Here is a 22,261-nt window from a genome sequence, read left to right as displayed (position 1 = left end):
CTTTGCTGCGATTAAAACGAATTCTGCTGCGCATTTTCAGAAAGTGCACTTCGTTTGGCAGGTGTGAAGGCTCATTCGAATCGTAATGCGTATCAAAGAACCGCATTATACTCCGAGCAAAAACGGGGGTTTCGCTTCGCTTCCAATCGCACTTGATTACGATTCGGTGCAGGTGTGAATGCAATCCGCAGTAAATAAAGGAAATGAAGCAAACAATGTAGCGGGTGAGGAGCTGAACACAGTTGGAGACGGAGAAAGCAAGTTTTACGCAGCGCAAAGATGTCCCGTTACCGTGGATAGACGTGGTCGAATGAGGACTGAGGAGACTGAAGCCCTGATCGAAATGAGGACGAGTACATTAATCAATTGCTTAAGAAAACACATAAACACTGCAGTGCAGTGTAATAGTATTATAGCCTACAGAATATTCTGTCTGTCTGTGCGTGCTGTAAACATGGAGTGCTGTCACTGTGTGGGGACTAGTGCAGGGGACTGGAACTTTCATCTCAATAAACGTGTAAACATTTTGCGCTGCTGTCTGTTATATCAGTGCGCTCAGCGCTGTGCCTGCATGCCCAAAAGAACAGTGTGTGGCACTGTGGCTGCGTGCGTATAGTGAGAGAGAGAGAGAGAGAGGGGGGGGGGGGGGGTCCAGTCCCAGACGGCACGTCACATGCACGTTATGAGTATAATTTGATCACAATAGATTTCACTGTGTTGTAGGCTAGGTTTATGAATGGAACACATTGATAAAGGTCCCCCCTGCTGCGTTTCCAATTGCTACGGATGACAGTGTGAAGGCAAACCGCAGCAAATTAAATATGCAAGAATCCCAAAATCTCCGCCCATACGCATGAGTCTACCGAAGTATTAGGTGAGAATGTGACCTAAATCTTTAACATTGTCTAAAGGTGGTTGCTGCGTTTTGCGGATCCGAAAGTAGTAAGCTATCACTAGCTGTCAGCCTGTCACCAAGACCCCGCTATAGACAGCTCTGCGAAAAACGACCCCAGTCCAAAAAAACTTTATATGGATGCAATATTCGGCAGCAGTGTGCAAACGTGATTGACATAAAGTGAGGTTGATTATTGTTTTTACATCCTCCAAATTTCAGACCAGTGTGCAAACACTTATTTCCTCCATCTCCATATTATCATCCCTCGCATCAGCATCAGCATCTCACTGGTAGCTATATATAGTAAAGGTTCACCCAAAAAGTCTCAGTCTCCATTAACGTCAGATTCTCACCTAATACTTTGGTAGACTCAGATCCGTATGGGCGGGGATTTGGGATCCTTGCATATTTAATTGGCTGCGGTTTGCCTTCAAACTGTCATTCGCAGCAATTGGAAACGCAGCAGGGGGGACCTTTATCAATGTGTTCCATTCATAAACTATAGCCTACACAGTGAAATCTATGGTGATAAAATTACACTCATAACGTGCATGTGTCGTGCCGTCTGGGACCCCCCCCCCTCTCTCTCTGTCTACGCACGCAGCCGCCACACACTGTTCTTTTGGGCATGGAGGCACAGCGCTGCATGAGCGCACTGATATAACTCCCCAGTCCCACACAGTGACAGCACTCCATGTTTACGGCACGCACAGACAGACAGACAGAATATTATGTAGGCTATAATACACTGCAGTGTTTTTATGTGTTTTCTTAAGCAATTGATTAATGTACACGTCCTCATTTCGATCAGGGCTTCAGTCTCCTTATTCGACCACGTCTATCCACGGTAACGGGACATCTTTGCGCTGCGTAAAATATGCCTTCTCCGTCTCCAACTGTGTTCAGCTCCTCACCCGCCACATTGTTTGCTTCATTTCCTTTATTTACTGCGGATTGCATTCACACCTGCACCGAATCGTAGTCAAGTGCGATTGGAAGCGAAGCGAAACCCACGTTTTTGGGCGGAGTAAAATGCGGTTATTTGCTGCGAATTAGGATTCGAATGAGCCTTCACACCTGCCAAACGAAGCGCACTTTCTGACAATGCGCAGCAGGATTCGTTTTAATCGCAGCAAAGCTCTCTGGTATGAATGTGACCTTAGTCTCCTTGTCACGGGGCAACCCGTGCCCTATATACAAAGAGACAAACTGCTTTCTATAACATGCAAAGACTATTTTAAAATGGTGTGGTGGAATTGAAATGATCACCGATTGGTCATTTGTCTCTCCTGCACTGCTGGTGGCATTTCCCTTGATGAGGAAGGGCCGAAGTGCTATGCAGGAGAGGGGTGTTTCTTATGCTGTCTGATAATTGTCATTGAGTTTCATGCTGATCTATGACTATAATTGTTTAATTGTAACGCATTATTAAGAACGTGTAGGTTACTTTCCTTCAAGGTGTTATTTATGGAAGTATTTATATTGAAAGTATTTATTGAAAATAAATGTTGCTAAGTGATTCTGTGTCCTGTGGTAGGATCCACTCCTATTTAACGGAGGCTGCAGGGACAGACAGGTTAGAGAGTGGTGGGCAATGACACAGGTAACATCCCTGAGGGAGAGCTACAGGGCCTTGTGTGATCAAGGTACAGCCTGAAGAGAGCTCTTAGCCAGTTGGGTTTTGTTCTATAGTGTTTGCTCAAGTGTTTAGTTCATTTTTCAGTATTATTGGTATTTTCATTTTTTGCACTGTTGAATCTGTACTGGACTTTGGTGGAGGAGTTTTAGGGAAAAATAAAGACCCTTAAACTGCATTACTGACTGTTGTTGGAGCCTTGGCCGTTCGGGCAACAAAGTCCTACCGGAGACTTTAAAGGAGAATTCCATGCTAGAAGGCTTTCTTACCTTTATTTGTAGTTGTTACGTCCCCACCAAAGAGGTCCAGGTGTTATTTTGTGCAAAAGCGCGTTATTGGCTATTTCCCCTACCATAAGCCCTCAATGAATTGCATTGAATTGAATGGGGCTATGGGGTGTTATGGTAATTTGCTTATTTCCATCGCTCAAAAATCGATATTTTTTGTATATCCTCTCTTCATAATGTAAATGGTATCCCGAGTGGCACACTTTACTACTTATTTTGATGAAAATAAGCGATTTAGCACAAAAACCCAACCCCCATTTGTGGTTCACAGGTAACCACAATCTATCTCTGTTTGGATCTTGATAATAGAAGGCAGGCTGTCATCCATTCATGACATGGTTTGTGTACAGAGATAATGTGCATAGGTCCCTGAGAGAAGCAGACTATTAGGCAGCCTATTGTTATATCCAGAACAAGGTGCGCCAGAGACGCTCATTCAGTCCCCTTTAAAAGCACCAAGTCGCTGGATACAAGCTATATCAGCAACAACAACTTTGATTAAGTGCAGACAATCTACTATGCTGAGATCTAAGCTCTGTCTAGAGTAGAGTTTATCCTTCAAAAGTTGGGAATAACTGACAGCAGATAGGGGAATGATGGACAGCACTGGTCTTCCAGTACTTCTCCTGTTGACGCTCAGCTGCCTTTCTTGTGCCGAGAATGAGAGAAATAATTTTCTTCCCTGCCCAGAGGTCCGGGAGACATTTGGAGACTCTTGCTATGAGTTTGTGATTCTCCAGCGTTCCTTTGCCAGTGCCCAGGCTTGGTGTGAGCAGGCCGGGGGTCACCTCGCCTTCATCCCAAATGAAGAAACCCAGTACTTCCTTCAGAACCACCTGGACCCAAAAATGGACTGGTGGATAGGAGCAGTACCAGAGGCGTCTCCACACCTGAGATTGCAACAATTTGATGTTGTTAAAGGTAAGCGGTAGTCGGTAGACAGCTAACGAGTTTTACTATAACATTATTCCCATGAGATCTATAAGATCACTCTATAATGGTAATCGATCTCATCATGCACAGATTTAAAGCAGTAATTGTGGTTAAATTTGTAAGCTAGTATAACTATTATCAATAGTGTTACACGGAAGGGCAACATTTAAACAAGGCAATTCAAAACGCTTTATAAAAAAAGATAAGAAGTGACCAAAAATATCTGATTTACAAGCTCATAGTGAGTGATGCAAGCTTGTAGATCGTCTATTTTTGGAAATGTATTTAATAAAATAAAATAAAAATCAGGATAGAAGGTTCCATTGGCACTGGAGGAAGATTTTGATATTTGTTAAAATGCGCTAATCCCTATATGCAAATTTGTTTTATTTTTTCAAAGGTAATGCAAATAGCTGAAATACAAGTATACAGTATACAATAGGGCAGCATTCATTAATGCAATATGCATTTACACGGTTCTCCCCGACAGAGACGACACTTTGGTCAGTGTTGGAATGTTTTCTCTGCAGGTCCTCTTTCGTGGCTGGATGGTTCACATATCAGCTACTCCAACTGGGTGAGCAGCCCACAGCCAGAAGCAGGCTGTGGACACATTCTGAGACACTCAGCCTTCCGCTGGATGGCCACAGGCAACTGTACTCAAGAATTGCAGTTTGTCTGCCAGTTTAGTATGTTTATTTATGTCTTAAACATATGCTGTACAAAGTGTACATGATTAATGATTATGAAATGAAATCCTAAAGCAGCTACAAAAAATACTGTCTTTATACTTTCCTCCCCTGTCGTAGAGTCTGGGAGACGGATTGCGTGTGCAGGTCAGAGTGTCACTCTGCAGTGTGATGATGGTCAAGTATTAGAGATCGAGGGAGGCTTCTTCGGTCGTAAGACTGTCCACTACTGTCGGTCTGGCCTCACTCCCTCACCCACGTCCACAAAGGATCAGTGTAGCTCGCTGGAAGTTACGCATTCATTAAAAGGTAAACACTATGACCATCTGTTGCTTTCGTTGTTGGACTTTTAAAGATAATAATTGCATAATGATTACATGGAATCAATTTCATATATCACTTTATCCAGAAATGTTATACTTTTTGAGCCCCTCCACTGCTCCAGTATGTGGCTTTTGAAGATTACGTCATATGGCAGCCAAGTCTATGTGATTTAATGTTTGTTTAGGGCAATAAGGATGTCATGTGGTTGATATAAATACATCTTGTAACATATTTATACAAGAAACAAGTCAGAATGGAAAAAGGAAATAAACAGTAACCAACTGTAACCAATGAGGATAACGTTTCACAAAAGCAAAAAAGGCACTCCTCAAATCACAAGAGTTCTTTGCCTTAACAGTAGGTCTTTTCAATGCAGCCATTGAAATAGAGAACCACTTTGTCTTCAACAATGGATTAAAAAAAACAGTTTCATTAAAAGGTTCTGCATGGTTGTAGAAGCTGTAATGCAATTCAATAATGGTCTTTCTTGAAAGAGGTGATTGCTGGATGCAACAAAAGGGACATAAAGGGGTATATTATGACATGCAGAAACCCAATATATGAAACAGGTGATACCCTCGTCAAATGCAAGGCCATACAATGAACACATTAAAGCCTCAATACAGTCTAAGATATATCAAACCACATTGAAGTAAATATTGACCCATGGATTTTACAGGCAAGCATGTGTTTCATGTATGAATGGCAGGCATAGAGATGAGAGAGTGTACCGTGTACTCCTGTGTAAACCATTTACAAAGCACAGTTCATGAATGGTAAATGGTGCATGTAACTGTCCCAGCAATGGGATTTTGTAATTTTCTATTTATCTATTTTTTATCTATTTATCTATCTAACAACTTTGTTGTTAAAAAAAAAAAAAAAAGGGAAATATATAACTTGGTTCTTTAAACTAGCCTTTGCTTGTTATACACATATCCTGGGTTGTGTATTATTCTAGACAAAGACACTTCAATTTAAATGGACAATGTTGGATGAGGGTGTGGTTGCTCCCCCAGAGCAAACGCTTGCTGCATTAAAGGAAGAGCAGGCGCTTTTAGAAAAAAGGCTTCAGACTGAAGGTGAAGAGTCAGAAAGAGAGTCAGTTAAAGAGCGCCAGTTAAAGAGCGCTTAAACAAAATTGATGAACTCCTGGCTCAGCCTGTTTTGAAAAGCGTAGAAGTTGAGCAACCAGGTAAACCTGCACCAGTCAGACGATCAAGCAGGGAAAGACACCCAACAGAAAAAATGCGTGAGTTATTAGATCAGGACAGCAGGAAGAGAGTGAGGATTTTTTTCTCTTCATATGAAAAGTTCAAGTCAGAGGTGCGGTGCGCCAGACGACAGTTAAAGGAGGAATGCACAAAACCGGCCGACCTATCCACGGACCGGCCGACATATCAAACGACCGGCCGACCTATCGCACCGGCCGCAAACGACCGGCCGACGGAACAAATGGATTCTGCCCTCCCTCAACACTTTCATTGACTTGGAAACAGCAGAGAAAATTAAAGCAGAAGCACAGCCAGTCAAACTGAAATTGTCAACAATGACCGACAGGGGTTCAGTGGTCAGATGCCAAAGAGTGACTGGCCTAAGAGTCAGAGGATACTTCTCACAATAAATGATTGATTTGCCACCTGCATACACTCAAGAGTACATACCGCTGGAACAAAACAGCATTCCCACTCAGAAAACAGCAGAGCGCTGGGCTCACCTTCACTGCATATCTGAAGAAATGCCTGAATTGTTGGACTGTCCTGTTGGTCTCCTTATTGGTTATGACTGTGCAAGGGCCCTGAAACCAAGAAGGATGATAGATGGGGAAGATCATGAGCCATACGCAGTCAAGACTGACCTAGGCTGGAGTGTGGTCGATGCTCAAAGGGTGCAAGCTCAAAACATGGAACCTTGAAGAGGACTGTCAGGAATGAAGAAAGGGAACAGGAAAAGGAGGAAAGGAAAGAGACGAGTGAAGAGGAAGGTCCATGGGGGCAGCGTAACTTAAGAGAAGGTCCGACAAAACTTAAACCTCCAAATCAAATGCAAACCAGAGTTACTATTTAAGAATACAAAAAGGTATTATTTTTGGTTGGTCAAAGGTAAAAAAAAAAAAATGATGATGTGACACTTGGGTTCAATTAAGAAGGAAAATACAGATTTCTACAGCCTAAATAGCTCAAGGCAGTAATAAATCACTGTATTTTGGGGCCAGTGTAACTGTCCCAGCAATGGGATTTTGTAATTTTCTATTTTCTGTTCTATTTTATTACTTACCTTTCGGCAAATACAATATGGGAACATTATAGCTATGTTTATTTGGGTACACATTGTATTTGGATGCCGTGTGTGGTGTCTGGTCTCTAATGCTGTTCACATTATGACCTGGTGAGGGCATGCAGGAAGAAGCCCTGTGAGTAGAGTGAGTCAGTATTAATGGCACCTGTGTGAGCTGGCTCAGTCAGAACAGAGTTGCAGGGGTGCGAGGAGCTCTCCTCACGTCAAAAAAGAGCGTCCTCAAATATGAAATATAAGAGAATATAAAGTAGCTCCTAAAAGAATCGGCAGAAGGCGCACACAGTATGTTACATGTTGTTGGTTTCTTTGTTTGTAAACAGTGTTGTAGTTCCGTCGATTGTTTGATTGTTTGTGTGTCTCATTGTGTTTGTTTACATATAATCCGTAAGTCATGATTGACTGCAAGGACATTCATAGTTCATATTTCAGTGTGTTTAAGAGAATATTTGTATGTTTTGTGTTGCAGTTTTTCACAGTGTCCAATGGGAAAATAAAACTACCTTAAAGTCATCAGTTGGAGCGTTGTCATATTTCTGCTGGCTAGGAGCCGCTATAGTGCATTCATACAGCGCTTTACAATGTACATTACATAAGTGTTTTATGCATTAGGACACCGAACTGATGGTGTTGTTGTTGATGTTAATTTATGAAATATTCAGGCAATCTTGTTTATTTTAGTGTTTTCAGGTCATTATCATAACCTTTAAATCAGGGACCTTGTCTCTCTGTTGGATCTGTTGCCAATGTTTTTCACAGGCCCCTTTTCCACCACGGGTTGGCCCGGTTGAATTATTTTTCCCCGCCTAATATTGAACCAGTTCAGAGTGTTTTCACTGAAAATGTATTGATTCAGAACCCTGGCAGTTTCGGAACGGGAACCAAAATATGGCCGCCGGTTCCGTGAAAGCACCATGGTTCCAAGAATCTAGAACGGAACTAGTTCTATAGAACCAAAGCTCTTTTGGTGGAAAAGTGGCCACAGCTTATACAATGAACACGAATATGAAGTGATAATTTGATATCGTATCGATTTCCCCTGGTATTATTGTGTCTAGGCTTGGGCATAGCAGTGGTGGCCATTTTGTGATGCCACAGATTGAAAGCCCATTCATGTTTCACCATAGAGATTTCCAAAAATATTGATGGAACCAAGCCATCCAGCATGGTGAAACATGACCATAAAACATTTGATGCTCTGTCAAATAAATAATACTATTGAATTATGTTATATAGGCCTACTATATTTAATAATTTATTGACACAATAATTGATTTAGAGATATATATATATATATATATATATGGGAAAAACTGTATGGGTTGTCAATCTGTAGCACCATAAAATGACAGTCACTGCTTGCCCTATAGCCCAGATTGTAACATAACCACTTAAGCCAGGAATATTATGTCGTATAAGGGGGCGGGGCTATGGGGTAGAGTGGCCGGATGGGAAGCGGAACGTTCCCAGTTTGAAGCCGGTCTCCCCCAGAGTTAGTGTCAAAGTGTCCTTTGACACTAACTCTGAACAAAATACTCTGAACCTCTAATTTCTCACGATGAGCAGGTTGGTGCCTTCCTCCGCATATGAATGTGTGTGTGAAATGGGTGAATGAAATGCATAAACTATGTAAAGCGCTTTGGATAAAAGCGCTATATAAATGCACCATGTACCATTTATAACAAATATACAAAAACATATCCATGCTTGTGTATGCTGTTTTAGCTATTTTGGAAAATTTGCCCAAAATAGGGAGGCCAGGGTTTAAGTGGTTAAGAGACTTGAGAACAAACGCAGACACTGCCTTGTTTGTTTTGTCTATCCTATAGGTCAGTGTGACGGACACCAGGTCTGCCAGGCTGTAGCAGCTGTCATCTCCTTTGATGATCCCTGCCCTGGACTAGGAAGTTACCTGTCTGTGGATTATCAGTGCAGAGACGGTCAGTAGCATCATTGGGTGATTGCTTGTTACTTCCAGTCCCACTCTAAAGTAGTAAAGGTGTAAGAAAAAAAATCCTGTGTGGGCATTGGGTCCATTTCCCCATCGCTACAGCCACTAATGATTCAATCAATCAGCAGATCTGTCTGATACAAAGGCAATCAATCCCATAGGCACCAAACAGTACTTCCATAATACTCTGGCTTCTTGGTTTCACTTCTAGCCTGACCAGGGAAGGGAAGCCAATTAAGCACGCCATCTTTGACTTTCTATTTTCACTATAGTTTCGGTCTAATTTCTTTTTTTGGGTCTTGAACTGAAAGGTTTGGGAACCTCACACATCTGAAAGGTTTGGGCACCTCACACATCTTTGGACATGTCTTGCCCACAGGACTCAGATTATCAATGGTCAAGCTGGCTGCTGTCTTTGATAATATCACCATCAGCATAAAGTGCCTCTACCGACCGTTGCAGGGCAATGCTACCTGCAAGCTGAGTACTGGAGATGGCTCCATCACTGAACTTGAATACACTCCAGCTAGGTGAGTACTGGAGATGGCTCCATCACTGAACTTGTACACACTCCAGCTAGGTGAGCAACATCAGTGGTTGACTGAAACTAACACAAGAACTGTTGCTAATGTTTTACATTAAGTCTATGGTAGCTTCTCATTACGCAGTTTACACCATCAATGACTCAATAATACATTTGTTAAAGTTACTAAAGGACTATTTCATGTAGGTACTGTAACACCTTCCATAGTGCATCTGAACGATATTGTTCTTGTTATTCTAGAAGATGTGAGCAGAGTCTGCTCACATCTTCTAGAATAACAACAAGAACAGCAGACAGCAGACTTATTCATTCAAAACAGAAAAATCACCAGCAATCACACAAATGTACTTTAGATACCTTTAATTTAAAGTAGCTATAAGCAATATAGGGTTAGGGTAAGTAGTATTCAGACAGCCAGCAATGGGTAAAACGCTCCCCAAAAAAATAGTCTCTGTGACACATCTAGGGGCCACAATCTGCATTCAAAGATGTTCCTAGAAGCTTTGTCATTGGTCAATTTGCCTGTTTACTTCACACACACACGCACGCATGCACACACGCGCACACACACACACACACACACACACACACACACACACACACACACACACACACACACACACACACACACACACACACACACACACACACACACACACACACACACACACACACACACACACACACACTATGATGACCTGGAGGGTTGTTGGCTTGGGCACGGATTCATCAAACATGAGTATTCTGAACATTTTGAGCACCTCAGAAAATCTGTAGCTCCAACGGTTTAGAAGATAGAGTCATGTTCGAAATAGTGGTCATTTAAAAAAAGGGCGTGGTCATTTTCGGGTATTTCGCCCCGTATAGAGATTTCTTCACAGTTCCTAAGTTGTTCGTGTGTTGGTTGTAAACAAAGTGACAGAGAGACGTGGAGCAAACCCAGGGGATTATTTCTAACCCATACACAACCTATATACATAAATTACATATTGTAACATTTTGCACCCTGAGCAGGAGTCGAACCCCGATCTCCAACTCAGTAGACAAGGCAAGCAACAAGCCGCACCAAGAGAGCTAGCTCGCATGGAGGAGCAAGTTACAGCCGGGTCTTTCGCAGGGTCGTTACAATATTTTAGCGTGATGATTACGTTTAAAACGATTACCGGTGAAGCCCATCACACACCGTCTGTGAAGCGGGTGCGCAGCGACGTGGCACAGTATTGCCGCGCGTCATAGCCGCACAGCAACAACCACAGGACGTGTCGTGCTACCGCACGGCTGGCCAGCCACACCCACGGATTCCCGGATTTCCAGGCGTTGTCGTGCGGCAACGCCTGGAAAATAGAACAGCGGCGTATCGGAGCGCCAGGCGTGAACGCGCGCCAGCGAGCGTCTGACGCCGCCAGTGTGGCATAGGTTAATTGAAAATAACGGAGGCGGCTGTTTTGACCCGCGGCGTTCACAGACGGTGTGTGTTGGGCTTAATACATTGTCTGCGTGTCATCTTTAATGGGATTAAAAACGGAGTAGTTTGTAATCAAAACCAGCTGTGTTTGGAGGATGATGCAGCAATGGGAATCAAACGGGTGAGCTTCATTTTTATTGGCTTTTATTGATGTGGGCCTCGACACTTCATCACACGATACGTTTTCGTTTTCAGGAAGTCATTAAAATTTGATTTTATGGACTTTTTATATAAAAATACACAAAAATGTAAATGTTTCAATTTTTTTGGAATCCATTGTTAGGTATGCCCACATGATGAAAAACGTATTTTTCATTTCATTGGGTCTTGGACCATTAACTCTCAAACTTTTGCTGTGATTGCTTCGTTTCTCAGTTTGGAGCAGCATTTTTTCCACACATATACCTTTCCGAGGGACTTTGTGGTGAAGGTGGAATGTACCAGTAACGATGTCGATGTCACAGCTCAAGAAACCATTACCATTCAGGAGTCCATCACAGGGCTTCGTGTCACAAAGTGTCACAGTGGGAATGTGTCATTAGATGGAGATTACTGTAAAGCCTTGTACGGGGCCCTGTTTCAAATTCAAGTGGAATTAGAAGCAGGTAAGAAGAAACTATAGTCTGACCATGTTAAAAGAGCTTGCAGTACATTTTATCGCTTTTAAAATGTGTTTGTTGTGGATGTGTTTTAACTCAGTAGCATCACATATTTTTGTAGCTTGTATGTATCGTTAAGCCATTAGAAATGCAATGAAGCATAATCAACAAGTTAATGTGATATGTTCCGTATGTGCTAACAATACAGTAGACAATATTACAACAAGATATCACATAATAAAATAAGTGATGCACGATTAATCGGTAATCGGAATTGGCCATATCGGACATTAAAATACCATATTGGTATCGGAACGGTCTCAAAATAATACAGATTATTTCATCGGTTTTCACAAGTAAAAATGTTTTAAATTAAACATTTTAAATCATCAATGAGTTCAATATAAATCAAGTGTCTAGTACCTCTAGTCTAGAACAAAAGCCAAATCAAATATAGTGTAAAAATGTAAGTCAAAAAACATTTCTACATTTAATTTGCGTAGGCCTATACTCATCTCATTCCGTTGTGAAAACAGACACTTGGAAAAGAGTATAGGCTATTTATTGATTTATTTCATAGGCCTACTTTATTAACAGGCTTTGGGCCAAGCCCCTATATGGCCTAGGTTTGTTTCCATTGTGGTCCTCTGTATAATATCGGAATCGGTCAGAATCAAGAATACAAGATAGTCATAGTACCATACAATAAATAAAGTATAAAGATTTAGCAGCAATGGGGAGTGTAGGCCTACAGAATATAAAAGGAGAACAATGTATAGAGATAATATACATACAACACAATGCACTTCCCTAGGAGAGATGGATAAATAGATACATACAACACAATGCACTTCCCTAGGAGAGATGGATAAATAGATACATACAACACAATGCACTTCCCTAGGAGAGATGGATAAATAGATACATACAACACAATGCACTTCCCTAGGAGAGATGGATAAATAGATACATACACCACAATGCACTTCCCTAGGAGAGATGGATAAATAGTCAGTCTGGTAAGGCAGCAGAGTCAATATGCAGTGCGGAGCAGGATTTTAGAAGCTGCACGCTACAAACCCAAACTACATTTTAACCATCATCATACGATCAAGCTGTATTATTATTATTTTTTTTTTTGGAAAATTAATAATACAATTAAAAGCTCACAATAATTGTAAGATTCGTAAAAGTGTAGAGCAGACGATAAAATGATCCCGTTTTAAAGTGTGTGTGTGTGTGTGTGTGTGTGTGTGTGTGTGTGTGTGTGTGTGTGTGTGTGTGTGTGTGTGTGTGTGTGTGTGTGTGTGTGTGTGTGTGTGTGATTTCGATTCAGAAGTTCAAGAATTCATATTCTCTGAATTCTGTCTCTCGCCTGCATGGCAGGTACCGATGTGACCTACAGACTCCAGCATGGAGCAGTATTTTTGGCAGGTTCATCGGTGGTCAGAGGAATCACAGCAGAGAACATCACAGTGAGTCCAGAGATGATGAAGCTGCTGGCCCCGGGCTGCCACGTCCTGCGTCTTCATGCATCGAACAGGGTCACAAGCCACGGCCCAGAGACCATAGAATTGAAGGTGAATAGAGCAAAAGATAAAATGTGATATTATTCTTTCTACAAACCCCATCCAAATATGAACATATTCAGCATCCAAGTAAAGTGAAAGCAAAGAGATACAAAATTAATTAAGTTTCACGCTAGTATCTTGCATCATCAACAACAGGCTGTTGATGCCACCCCAACATGAACATGCAGGTTACAGGATTCTCATTCTGTTATACCGTCGCTGCCTGCAAGGATGGCCGCCGTGCCATTTCTTATAAACTTTCTAGTTCATACGGGGGTCGTGAGTCCACGGTGGAGTTGTTGTTATGTTGTTGTTGTTGTTGTTGTTCATGAGTGCCGCGGTGCGCGGCGTGGAGAGGGCATCATGCGCACTGGCTGGTTGGAGCGCAGCGCAACAGCCTCAGTAGTATGGCATATTGTCTGTACTCTTGTGCACTCTTGATTTTCTGTGTCTAGGCTGGCGTTTGTGTCGAATTATATTCGCTAATAAAGAGAGCTTTAAAGGGGATATTGTCTATCGTCAGTATAGTGTATATCATTCTTGTTTTTAACCATAGGTTAATTAATATTGTTTTTTGATTGAATACTTTATTGAAAATATATTTCAAAAGGATAAATTCACAAGAAAGCTGTTAGGCTTGTTTCCATTGTGGTCCTCTTGGGGAAAGGGAAGGGGAGCAACAGACAATAACAGTACAATACCGACAAAAACAGCAGGCAAAAAAAACAAACAAACAAAAAACAAACAAACAAAAAACAAAAAACAGGACAAAATTCATATAAACTTACCAATAAAACTGAAATTCTTTTCTTTTCTTTTCTTACTTTTATTAATGTTTTTTCATTTGTGCCATTTATCTATTCTACACTATATTTTCATATAATATTTTCATATAATATCAAAGGAACTGGTCACCTTGAGGCTGGAAGGCAAGCCATTCCACTGAACTGCTGCCGAGTACAGGAATGATGTTTTTCCCATATTATTATGAAAAAGGCAGGGTTTAAAATCCGTAGGGCTCCCTCTGGTGTAGTGCCTGTGAGTATCACTAACCGTTGCAAAATAGTCACTGAAATATTTGGGTGCTAAATTATTTCTAATCCTGTGAACTAGACACATTTTAAATTGGGATACTCTCTCCTCCACTTTAAGCCACCCCAGACTGGTGAAGTGTGCAGGGAGAAGGTGAGTTCTAGGATGCAACTTCAGGATCACTCTAACCATGATAATGGTGGGCCGTGATAATGCGGCGCAATAATGGTAGGCAATAATACAATACAACCAACTTGCGCAAGCATTAAAAAATGAGTTTTAATTGTCGGATAACGAAAAATAACATACAAATAATCTAACAAGATACTTTTCTCAGAAGGTAATTTGTAATTTAACGGGATTAGTTTTATGGGCAGTAATCCTAATCCAGTAACCTAACGACGTTACTTACAAAAGTAGCTATGCCCAACACTGTCTTGTGACCAAAAAGAGGATCCGGGGCTGGCGAAAGTGTTGAAGCTGAACCAAAATACAGTGCAGTCCGTAGTCACAGAGGGGTGTGTCGTGTGTGTTGGAGCATCTATAGTCATTGTGTTGTACTGCTGTACCTCCTGTGTCCAGGTGTGTGTGTTGGAGCAACTCGCAGGCCTGCAGGCCTCCGTGATGGCGGAGGAGGGCCAGTGTCTAGGATCCTCTGCTCTTGACATTGTTGTGTCCCTGGAACGGGGGGCCCCTGCATTGCTCCTCTTCTCTCTGATGGGAGACAGTGGCCCCAGACAGCTGCTACAGGAAATGAATACACGCCAGCACATTTTTCAGATCACAAACACAATCCAAGGTACTGAAATAAAACAACAAAACAGAAGCACTAAGCAAACGGCGCTGTACATTAAAGGCCGTGAGGTGTGTGTGTGTGTGTGTGTGTAACATTCCCTCCCGTTACCATAGACTGCTATCTGGGGCCAGTGCTAACAAAATGCACGAAAAAGGGAGCAAAGAAGAGCCATGATCCGGTCGCGTGACCGGAAGTAGTAATCTGCCATTTTCCAGCCAGGGTCGTGGCCGTGATCTAGCGATAGAAACACTATGCTAAGAGGTCGAATTAATGTTTTATTAAGCTTCTAACACTATCCTTTACCTCATTCTGAGCCGCTAAAGATTGCGTGTGCGTGCATGCACAGAGTTTTTAGATTTCGGTGATGTCACACCATGAAGCAAGCGGTGGCTATAACGGAAGTTAAAATACGGTAAACAAATATTATTATTAATTTTGGAATACCGGTAATACTCTTTTATCAAATCTCGTGTTCTCGTGTTTGGCAAAGGATTGTTTAATAGCTAAACACGAGATATCGAGGTTGGCATAGATTGTGTTAAATTCCGATAATACACATTTTGAACTGGAACCCAGGCTGATGAATGGAGGTTTTTTGGAGTTCTCCCTCTCTCCTGATTCAATGAAATTTGTAACCCACATGAAAATGTGTTTTATTAACAGAGTTGCAGAGATAAGTAGACACCCCCGTTACTGAACAAACAGGCCGCATAATTCCCATAACCTCATATCAGTCTTAACCGGCCATATAAGTCAGTTTCACGATGTTTTCGCTTCGGCGCCAGTAATCTCACTTCCGCATGTCCTAGTCACCTAGTTGCGGTAGGCAGTATGTGGAAATGTCCATACTGGCTGCATTGAATGGTCTTGATAAGAACATACTATACTGTAGGTTGATTACATTCAAATATCAGCATGTACTGTAAAGTTGATTATTATTAATGAGAATGAAGGTCTCAAGAATGTTCTAAAATTAATTTAGCAGTTGAATATTCATCCTCAAATGTTTTTGTTTTTTTGTTACAGAATCTTTAGAAGTGAAACTCAGAGCATGGAATTTCTTCTCATCGTTGGATGTAGATGTGGAAATGCATAACTTGGGTTCCTGTGCCACTCACTTCATCCCCAGATCAGACGGTTATGGAAGTGGCTTGTTGAACTTCAACCAGGAGAATGGTGTGCCGGTAAATGAACCCTATAATGTCCCTATTCTGACTGAGCATAATCATAATTTATAGGCAAACGTTTTGGGGAAATAACCAATCTACAAGCTCACAACATGAACCCTATAATGCTTGTAGATTGGCTATTTTCGCCGAAGAGAAAAATAAGTAGACCTCTATGGGTCTACTTGAACTATTACAATTACAATTGCAATTACATTTATTTAGATTATAAAATTGTTTATGAGTCATGACTGAGATTTGTTTTCATTTTCAGAGAGAGGAAGAAGTTCGAGTTCTCAGATCCGTAAACAAATTAGGAATCAAAAAAGTGTCTTCAGATTCAGGTTCACATTCTACAGATTTGGTTTCAGATTCTTCAGATAAACTTTCGCATTTATTCAAATTCAGGTTATGATTCCTCTAAATCAGTTTCACATTCTTCACAGGAGACATCTCTCTTGAAATATTACATAATGGTTATCTGGGCAACAGGGACTACAAACAAGAATGGTCATGCAGTAAGACGTTTGTATTTCCTCTCCACAATACAGTGGCAGATTGTATGCACCTTGAAATTAAGAAAATGCCAGCACTCATTGTATGTCCTTTTCACATGATTGTATTTACCTTTGACGAGAGTTGATAACGAACGTGTTTCGGCCTGTGAGGCCTTCGTCAGCGCTATCAATAACGTTATTACCACTTTAATGTACTCTTTCAGTACCATGATTAATTTTAATTTCTTTAACCCACAGTGCACCCCTGTACATGCCAAGGAACATGGTTGACATTGACCCACACTATTACAAAAGCCTGTCTACCAAAACCATTTGAGTATGATAGATACTTATTGAAGGTGACTATGAGGAATAACGGTGAGGAGCATGCAGGTAGATGCATTACCTATGAACCCCGTCAGTGGCCACACACTTCCGTTGAGTTGAGGTAATTATTTGCATACAATGCATGTTTTCAAATCATAGTATTGCTGTCTTAAATCAACATTTTCCGAAACATGTTTGCAGTGTATGGGGAGTAGCCATGTAACGCACAATGATTTTTTTGAAATTATTATTACAAACTGAAAGGGCAACATGTAGTCAAGACCAGTTTGACAGAGGTCAGACAAAAACAAAAAAAACTAAAAAAACTAACATCATAAGTGAACTAATGACTTATGATTATGTAAATAATAATAAGAATAATAATAAGAAAAATATAAACTATTTATATACCGGTAGCACCTTTCATGACATGAAAGTGATTTACTGTACAGGGCAAAAAAGGAACTAAAACGTAAAATAGCATTAAAGTGCAATTGCAGTAATCGAGTCGAGAGATTGTCGAATGACATGCAATATTTCTTAGATGAAAGAAGGCATTAGGCTGACACTTAGCCTGGATTTTCATTTAATTTCAATTCAAACTATATATTTTTTTTTAATGGGAAAAAATGGGTAGCGTAAATAAAGACATCAACTGTGGGTAAGGGGGGTGGAGGTTGCCAATAACATTACAAATCTGTGTAGAAATGTGTTAGTGGCAATCAGTATGCATACTTGTGTTTAAAATATCAACATTTAATTTGCGTCTATGTTAAATAAAAAAATGTATTAATCTGTTATCCCAAAACTGTTTTAATTTCAGATGCACAAACGGTTGTATAAACCCAGAGAATCACAGGACTGATATTAATATCATGCTGATATGTAAGCAAGCAAATGATTGCCCAGCAGACTGGGCATGGCACATTGAGGATCCACGAAATAGTAACAATTGGGATGTAAGTCTCGCAAAATTACTAATTTACCTTCACAGCATTTGGTTGAAGCTGTTATTAAGTGATCCAAGCTAGTGTCCAGACAATATTACGATGATTCCGCATGCAGTGATCATGTTATAATGCTTGGAACATAAGAGACAAGAGTCAAGGGAGTGTTTTCTAAACATATCTTTGTCTAGCTCATTAATTTGATGACACTGCCGGTTTTAAATATTAGAAAAATAATGGTGATCAAATCAATTCTCAATTAAACACCCTTTTAAACATTTTGATTCCTTTTACAGCAGAATATCGGAGGAAGGACGAAACAATGCTATTTGAATAATGACAAAAGGCCACTGATAGAAAGAACTGACGGAGCATCCGAATACAGAGTATCAAGACGTATGATTGACCATGCCATTCATAATAGGCTGAATATAAGGGTTGTGGTTTATGGTGAGTAAGTATGTATATATAATAAAGTGTGGTGGAACCAAATAAATAACAACAAGGTTATTATATTAAGTAAAACTAACTAAAAAACATGAACTATAATACAAAAAATAAAGAGAACTAACTAAAACTAACCCAAATCATACAGAAAATGTTCTTAGTAGCCTTATTCTATGTCAATATTTCAAAAAATGTGGGTCATATCTTATCCTGCAATATTAAAAAATAGCATAGGTAGAACAAGGGTCATAGGTTGTGAACTTGTAGGACTTTATACAAAATCTAAATTAAACATGCAAGCCTGCTTTAAAAACTAATCAAAACTAAATTGAGATTGCTCCCTCCATTGGCTCCCAGTCGCTGCCCACACAGAATACAAAACTCTGATGCTGGCCTTCAAAGCAACCAAAGGTATGGCACCCCCCTATCTTGTAAGTCTGATCGGACCCTATACAAACCTTCCCACACGCTCAGATCAGCCAACGCAGGGTAGCTGGAAGTACATTCACTAAAAATGCTGGGACAACGCTCCACACACCCAAACTCTTCTCACTTCTGGCTCCAAAACAATGGAATATACTTCCATTTGCAATCAGAACTGCAGACTCACTCCCAATCTTCCGCCGTAGTCTGAAAACTCACCTCTTCACACGCCATCCTGGCCCTTAGCACTTGCCCTCTAGCCTCGACGACCTTGCAGGCGTATGCAAAGGCTCAACTTATGTAACTTAGATAGCATTTTATGTAGACATAGCACTATATAATACTCTAGTCTATGCATAGATCCATTATATAGATATTCCACTGCTAGGTTCTTAGCTTACGGATGATTCTTGATGACTTTTTTAATGTATTTGATGTATGCATGTTTTGTTCTTGCTTACTGTAAATTGCTCTGGATTAATAAAGTCTGCTAAATGCCTAAATTGTCAATTGGGTAACACTTTATATTAAGGTCGCCTTTATAATGCATTATAATGAGCTTATAACATTATAACACTCGTTATAAATGATTGTAATCATGTATAACAACTTATAACCACGTTTATAATAGTATAAGTGCTGGTCATTATGAAGTGCTGTAATGTCTGTGTCATAATGCATTATAACCAATGTGTTTATTAAATGGAATAATGTCTTATAAACATCAATAATATGCTATAGCATATTATACATTATACATTCTTTGTCACAGAGTCATGCTATAGGGTATTATAAAATGATACAACTGTTTATAACCATTAAAGAATGTTGCCACTTTACTTAAAGGTCTCAAAGTCCTGCTATAGCATATTATTGATGCTTATAAGACATTCCATTTAATAAACACATTGGTTATAATGCATTATGACACAGACAGCACTTCTCTAGTGCCTTTATAACCACCTAAGTTATAATAGTTATAATGTGCTGTTCCACTGAGCATAATAATGCATTATTACAATTATGTTATAAACGTGGTTATAAGTTGTACATAAATGATTACAAACATTTATAACGATTGTTATAATTCCTTATAAGCACATTATAATGCATTATAAATGAGCTTATAATGCATTATAAAGGCGACCTTAATATAAAGTGTTACCGTAAAGTGTAATTGTACATTGTATAGCAAATCTAATTAAAATGAACTACTAATAACCTTGCTACTATAATGCTCTTTCTCAAACTTGGAAGCAGATTTGATTCTCTGATCCTCTTTGAAGCGCCTGAAAGGCCTTGTAGACAAACACACATAATTGTTTTCTCATATATTATAGGGAAGAATGATGAGGGGTACACCAGCTTAACCATTCCGACAGTGAATCAGAATCAGAATCAAGCCCAAACAACTCCATCACGTACTATCGCACCCATAAATCCTTCAAACCGACCTGATGTCACTTCTGTGAATCCAGACCCACTTGAAGTCACCTCTGTGAATCCAGTGATACCTGAAATTATCGTTGCCACTCCATCTCGCCCACCTGATGTTGCCAGGACCACCACTTCTTACACGCCATCACCGGGAGAGACAACCTCTATAACTTTGACGACAACCACTGACAACATCAGTAGCTTTTTTTGCACCCTTTCACCTCCAAAGGGAACTATTCTCGATGCTTTCAATGTAACCTGCACCACTAAACGTCCATGTTCAGGCTGCTGGTATTGCTTTCAGACCGACGAGGGTAGGTATTCAAATTTGACCTTCATGCAAATTATACCACCGTGGCTCGGATATTCTGTACCTTCTATTTTGGTTCATTCTATCAGAATATGTATGTTTTATATGTATGTCTTGTCATTCTTTACTGTTTACAATGAATTGCTGTAATTTTCAGGTCAACATATACGATGCAGTAACGACAGAAAGATGCAGTCCGTGTTCCTTCCTCCTGGGCCTGCTGTATCCAACTACACTCTGAAAATTGTGGCAACATTAAGAAATGGTAGTTCTACAAACACAACCTACATACTTACAGAGGTTTGTCAAGAAACTTAACAAGTACTTTATGATAATTTTGCCATATCATGTTTTATGCTTTGTACAGAATGTAAGTAATATGCCATCTCTTTTATCTCATATTTCAAGTTTAAAAAAAACCTCACCCATATATATTAGGGGTGGGACGATATGGGTACCTCACATATATTGTATATTGTATGGCGATATTAGGCCATCGATAATGATAATATCACGATATTCGATATATTGCGATATTTGCGATATATTGCAAGAGATTTCATCAACGATATATCACGATATCTGCAACTGAAAATGAAAAAGGATAGAAAGGAAAAAATCAGGAATTACTACCGTAAATCCCCATTTATTAATCCAGGCTTTTATTTGTCTCAACCGATTCTGATACCGGTCTTTTATTGGAAGGAGGCAGCTATAAGAAGGAGGCCTATATTTCTACTTTTCAAACCGATCATAATTAATAAATCACATTTTGTGTCAGTTAGAACCCAGACAAATGTGCTGGGCTCATGAAATATTAAACAGTGCAGTTGCAGGTGCTCACCGGTGATTTTTACTTTTTTAAAATTGCTTATGGTAATAACATCAACTCATCAATTTAACTTGAACAACCAATGTCAATTTGAAGCTATGATTCCCTGCTTTCATATGACATGAAAAGAATATCCAATGGCAGTCCCTCAGTCAAATCTGGTCACAAATATATATAGGCTAATTTCAACTGAGATATACTACAAGTAGGCCTACTGTGGTCCAGCCTATTTATTGCACATGACAATGTGCAATAAATGGCTAATGACAAATGAAGATGCAAATAATAAAATTAAAATAAATGATATGGGGGTACATTCACAATGAGAGAAAGAGAGCTAGAGAGAGCTCGTTCGTTGCATAAAAGGTAGATCTGCTAGCAACATGGGGCTGCTGTGACCGCAGATAGCAGCCCCATGTTGCTAGCAGATCTGCGTTTTATACATAAAAGGCTTTAGTCTACTAGGAATAAGTAACTTGGTCATGTTTTACGGATGATACGTGACCCGTTTTTCCTCCCAGAATTATCCCCCGTTACGTACGCTCTGCGACCCGTTTTTCCTCCCGGACTTTTTCGATATTTGCTGGCGGCGTATCGATTATTTATCGCGGGAGGAAGTATCGATATTGCAATATCGATATTTCAGCACACCCCTAATATATAATACTATATATATGGCTAATCACAAAAATAGCCACTGATATACAGTGACTTATTTGAAATATTTCTCCAGTGGGTTTTTGTGTACAGTACATTAAATGCTGCATGTCCTTGTAAAATGTGTATGAAATATTAGTATTTAAGACATAATAACTTGGAACTTGGCACACTGTGGGCTGTGGCCTACAGTATGTTAAT

General features: G+C 40.1%; 1 protein-coding gene across 1 annotated transcript in view; it reads left to right on the top strand.

The window, feature by feature from the left end:
* Nucleotides 1-3,414: 3,414 nt before the first annotated feature.
* Nucleotides 3,415-22,261, top strand: part of LOC310866937 (polycystin-1-like protein 2) — a gene marked incomplete at both ends in the record, with an annotated part of 45,922 nt that continues 27,075 nt past the window's right edge. The window contains 7 exons of the mRNA XM_083776732.1: nt 3,415-3,739; nt 4,282-4,440; nt 4,561-4,749; nt 8,889-8,999; nt 9,390-9,540; nt 11,395-11,624; nt 16,044-16,201. Coding sequence (XP_083632858.1) covers nt 3,415-3,739; nt 4,282-4,440; nt 4,561-4,749; nt 8,889-8,999; nt 9,390-9,540; nt 11,395-11,624; nt 16,044-16,201 — 1,323 coding nt within the window. The remainder of the gene's footprint in view (nt 3,740-4,281; nt 4,441-4,560; nt 4,750-8,888; nt 9,000-9,389; nt 9,541-11,394; nt 11,625-16,043; nt 16,202-22,261) is intronic.

Source organism: Protomyctophum parallelum, assembly GCF_964188405.1.
Source record: "Protomyctophum parallelum genome assembly, chromosome: 11".
NCBI lineage: Eukaryota > Metazoa > Chordata > Actinopteri > Myctophiformes > Myctophidae > Protomyctophum > Protomyctophum parallelum.
The sequence above is the reverse complement of the archived record's forward strand: the minus strand, read 5'-3'. Positions and strand labels throughout refer to the sequence as shown.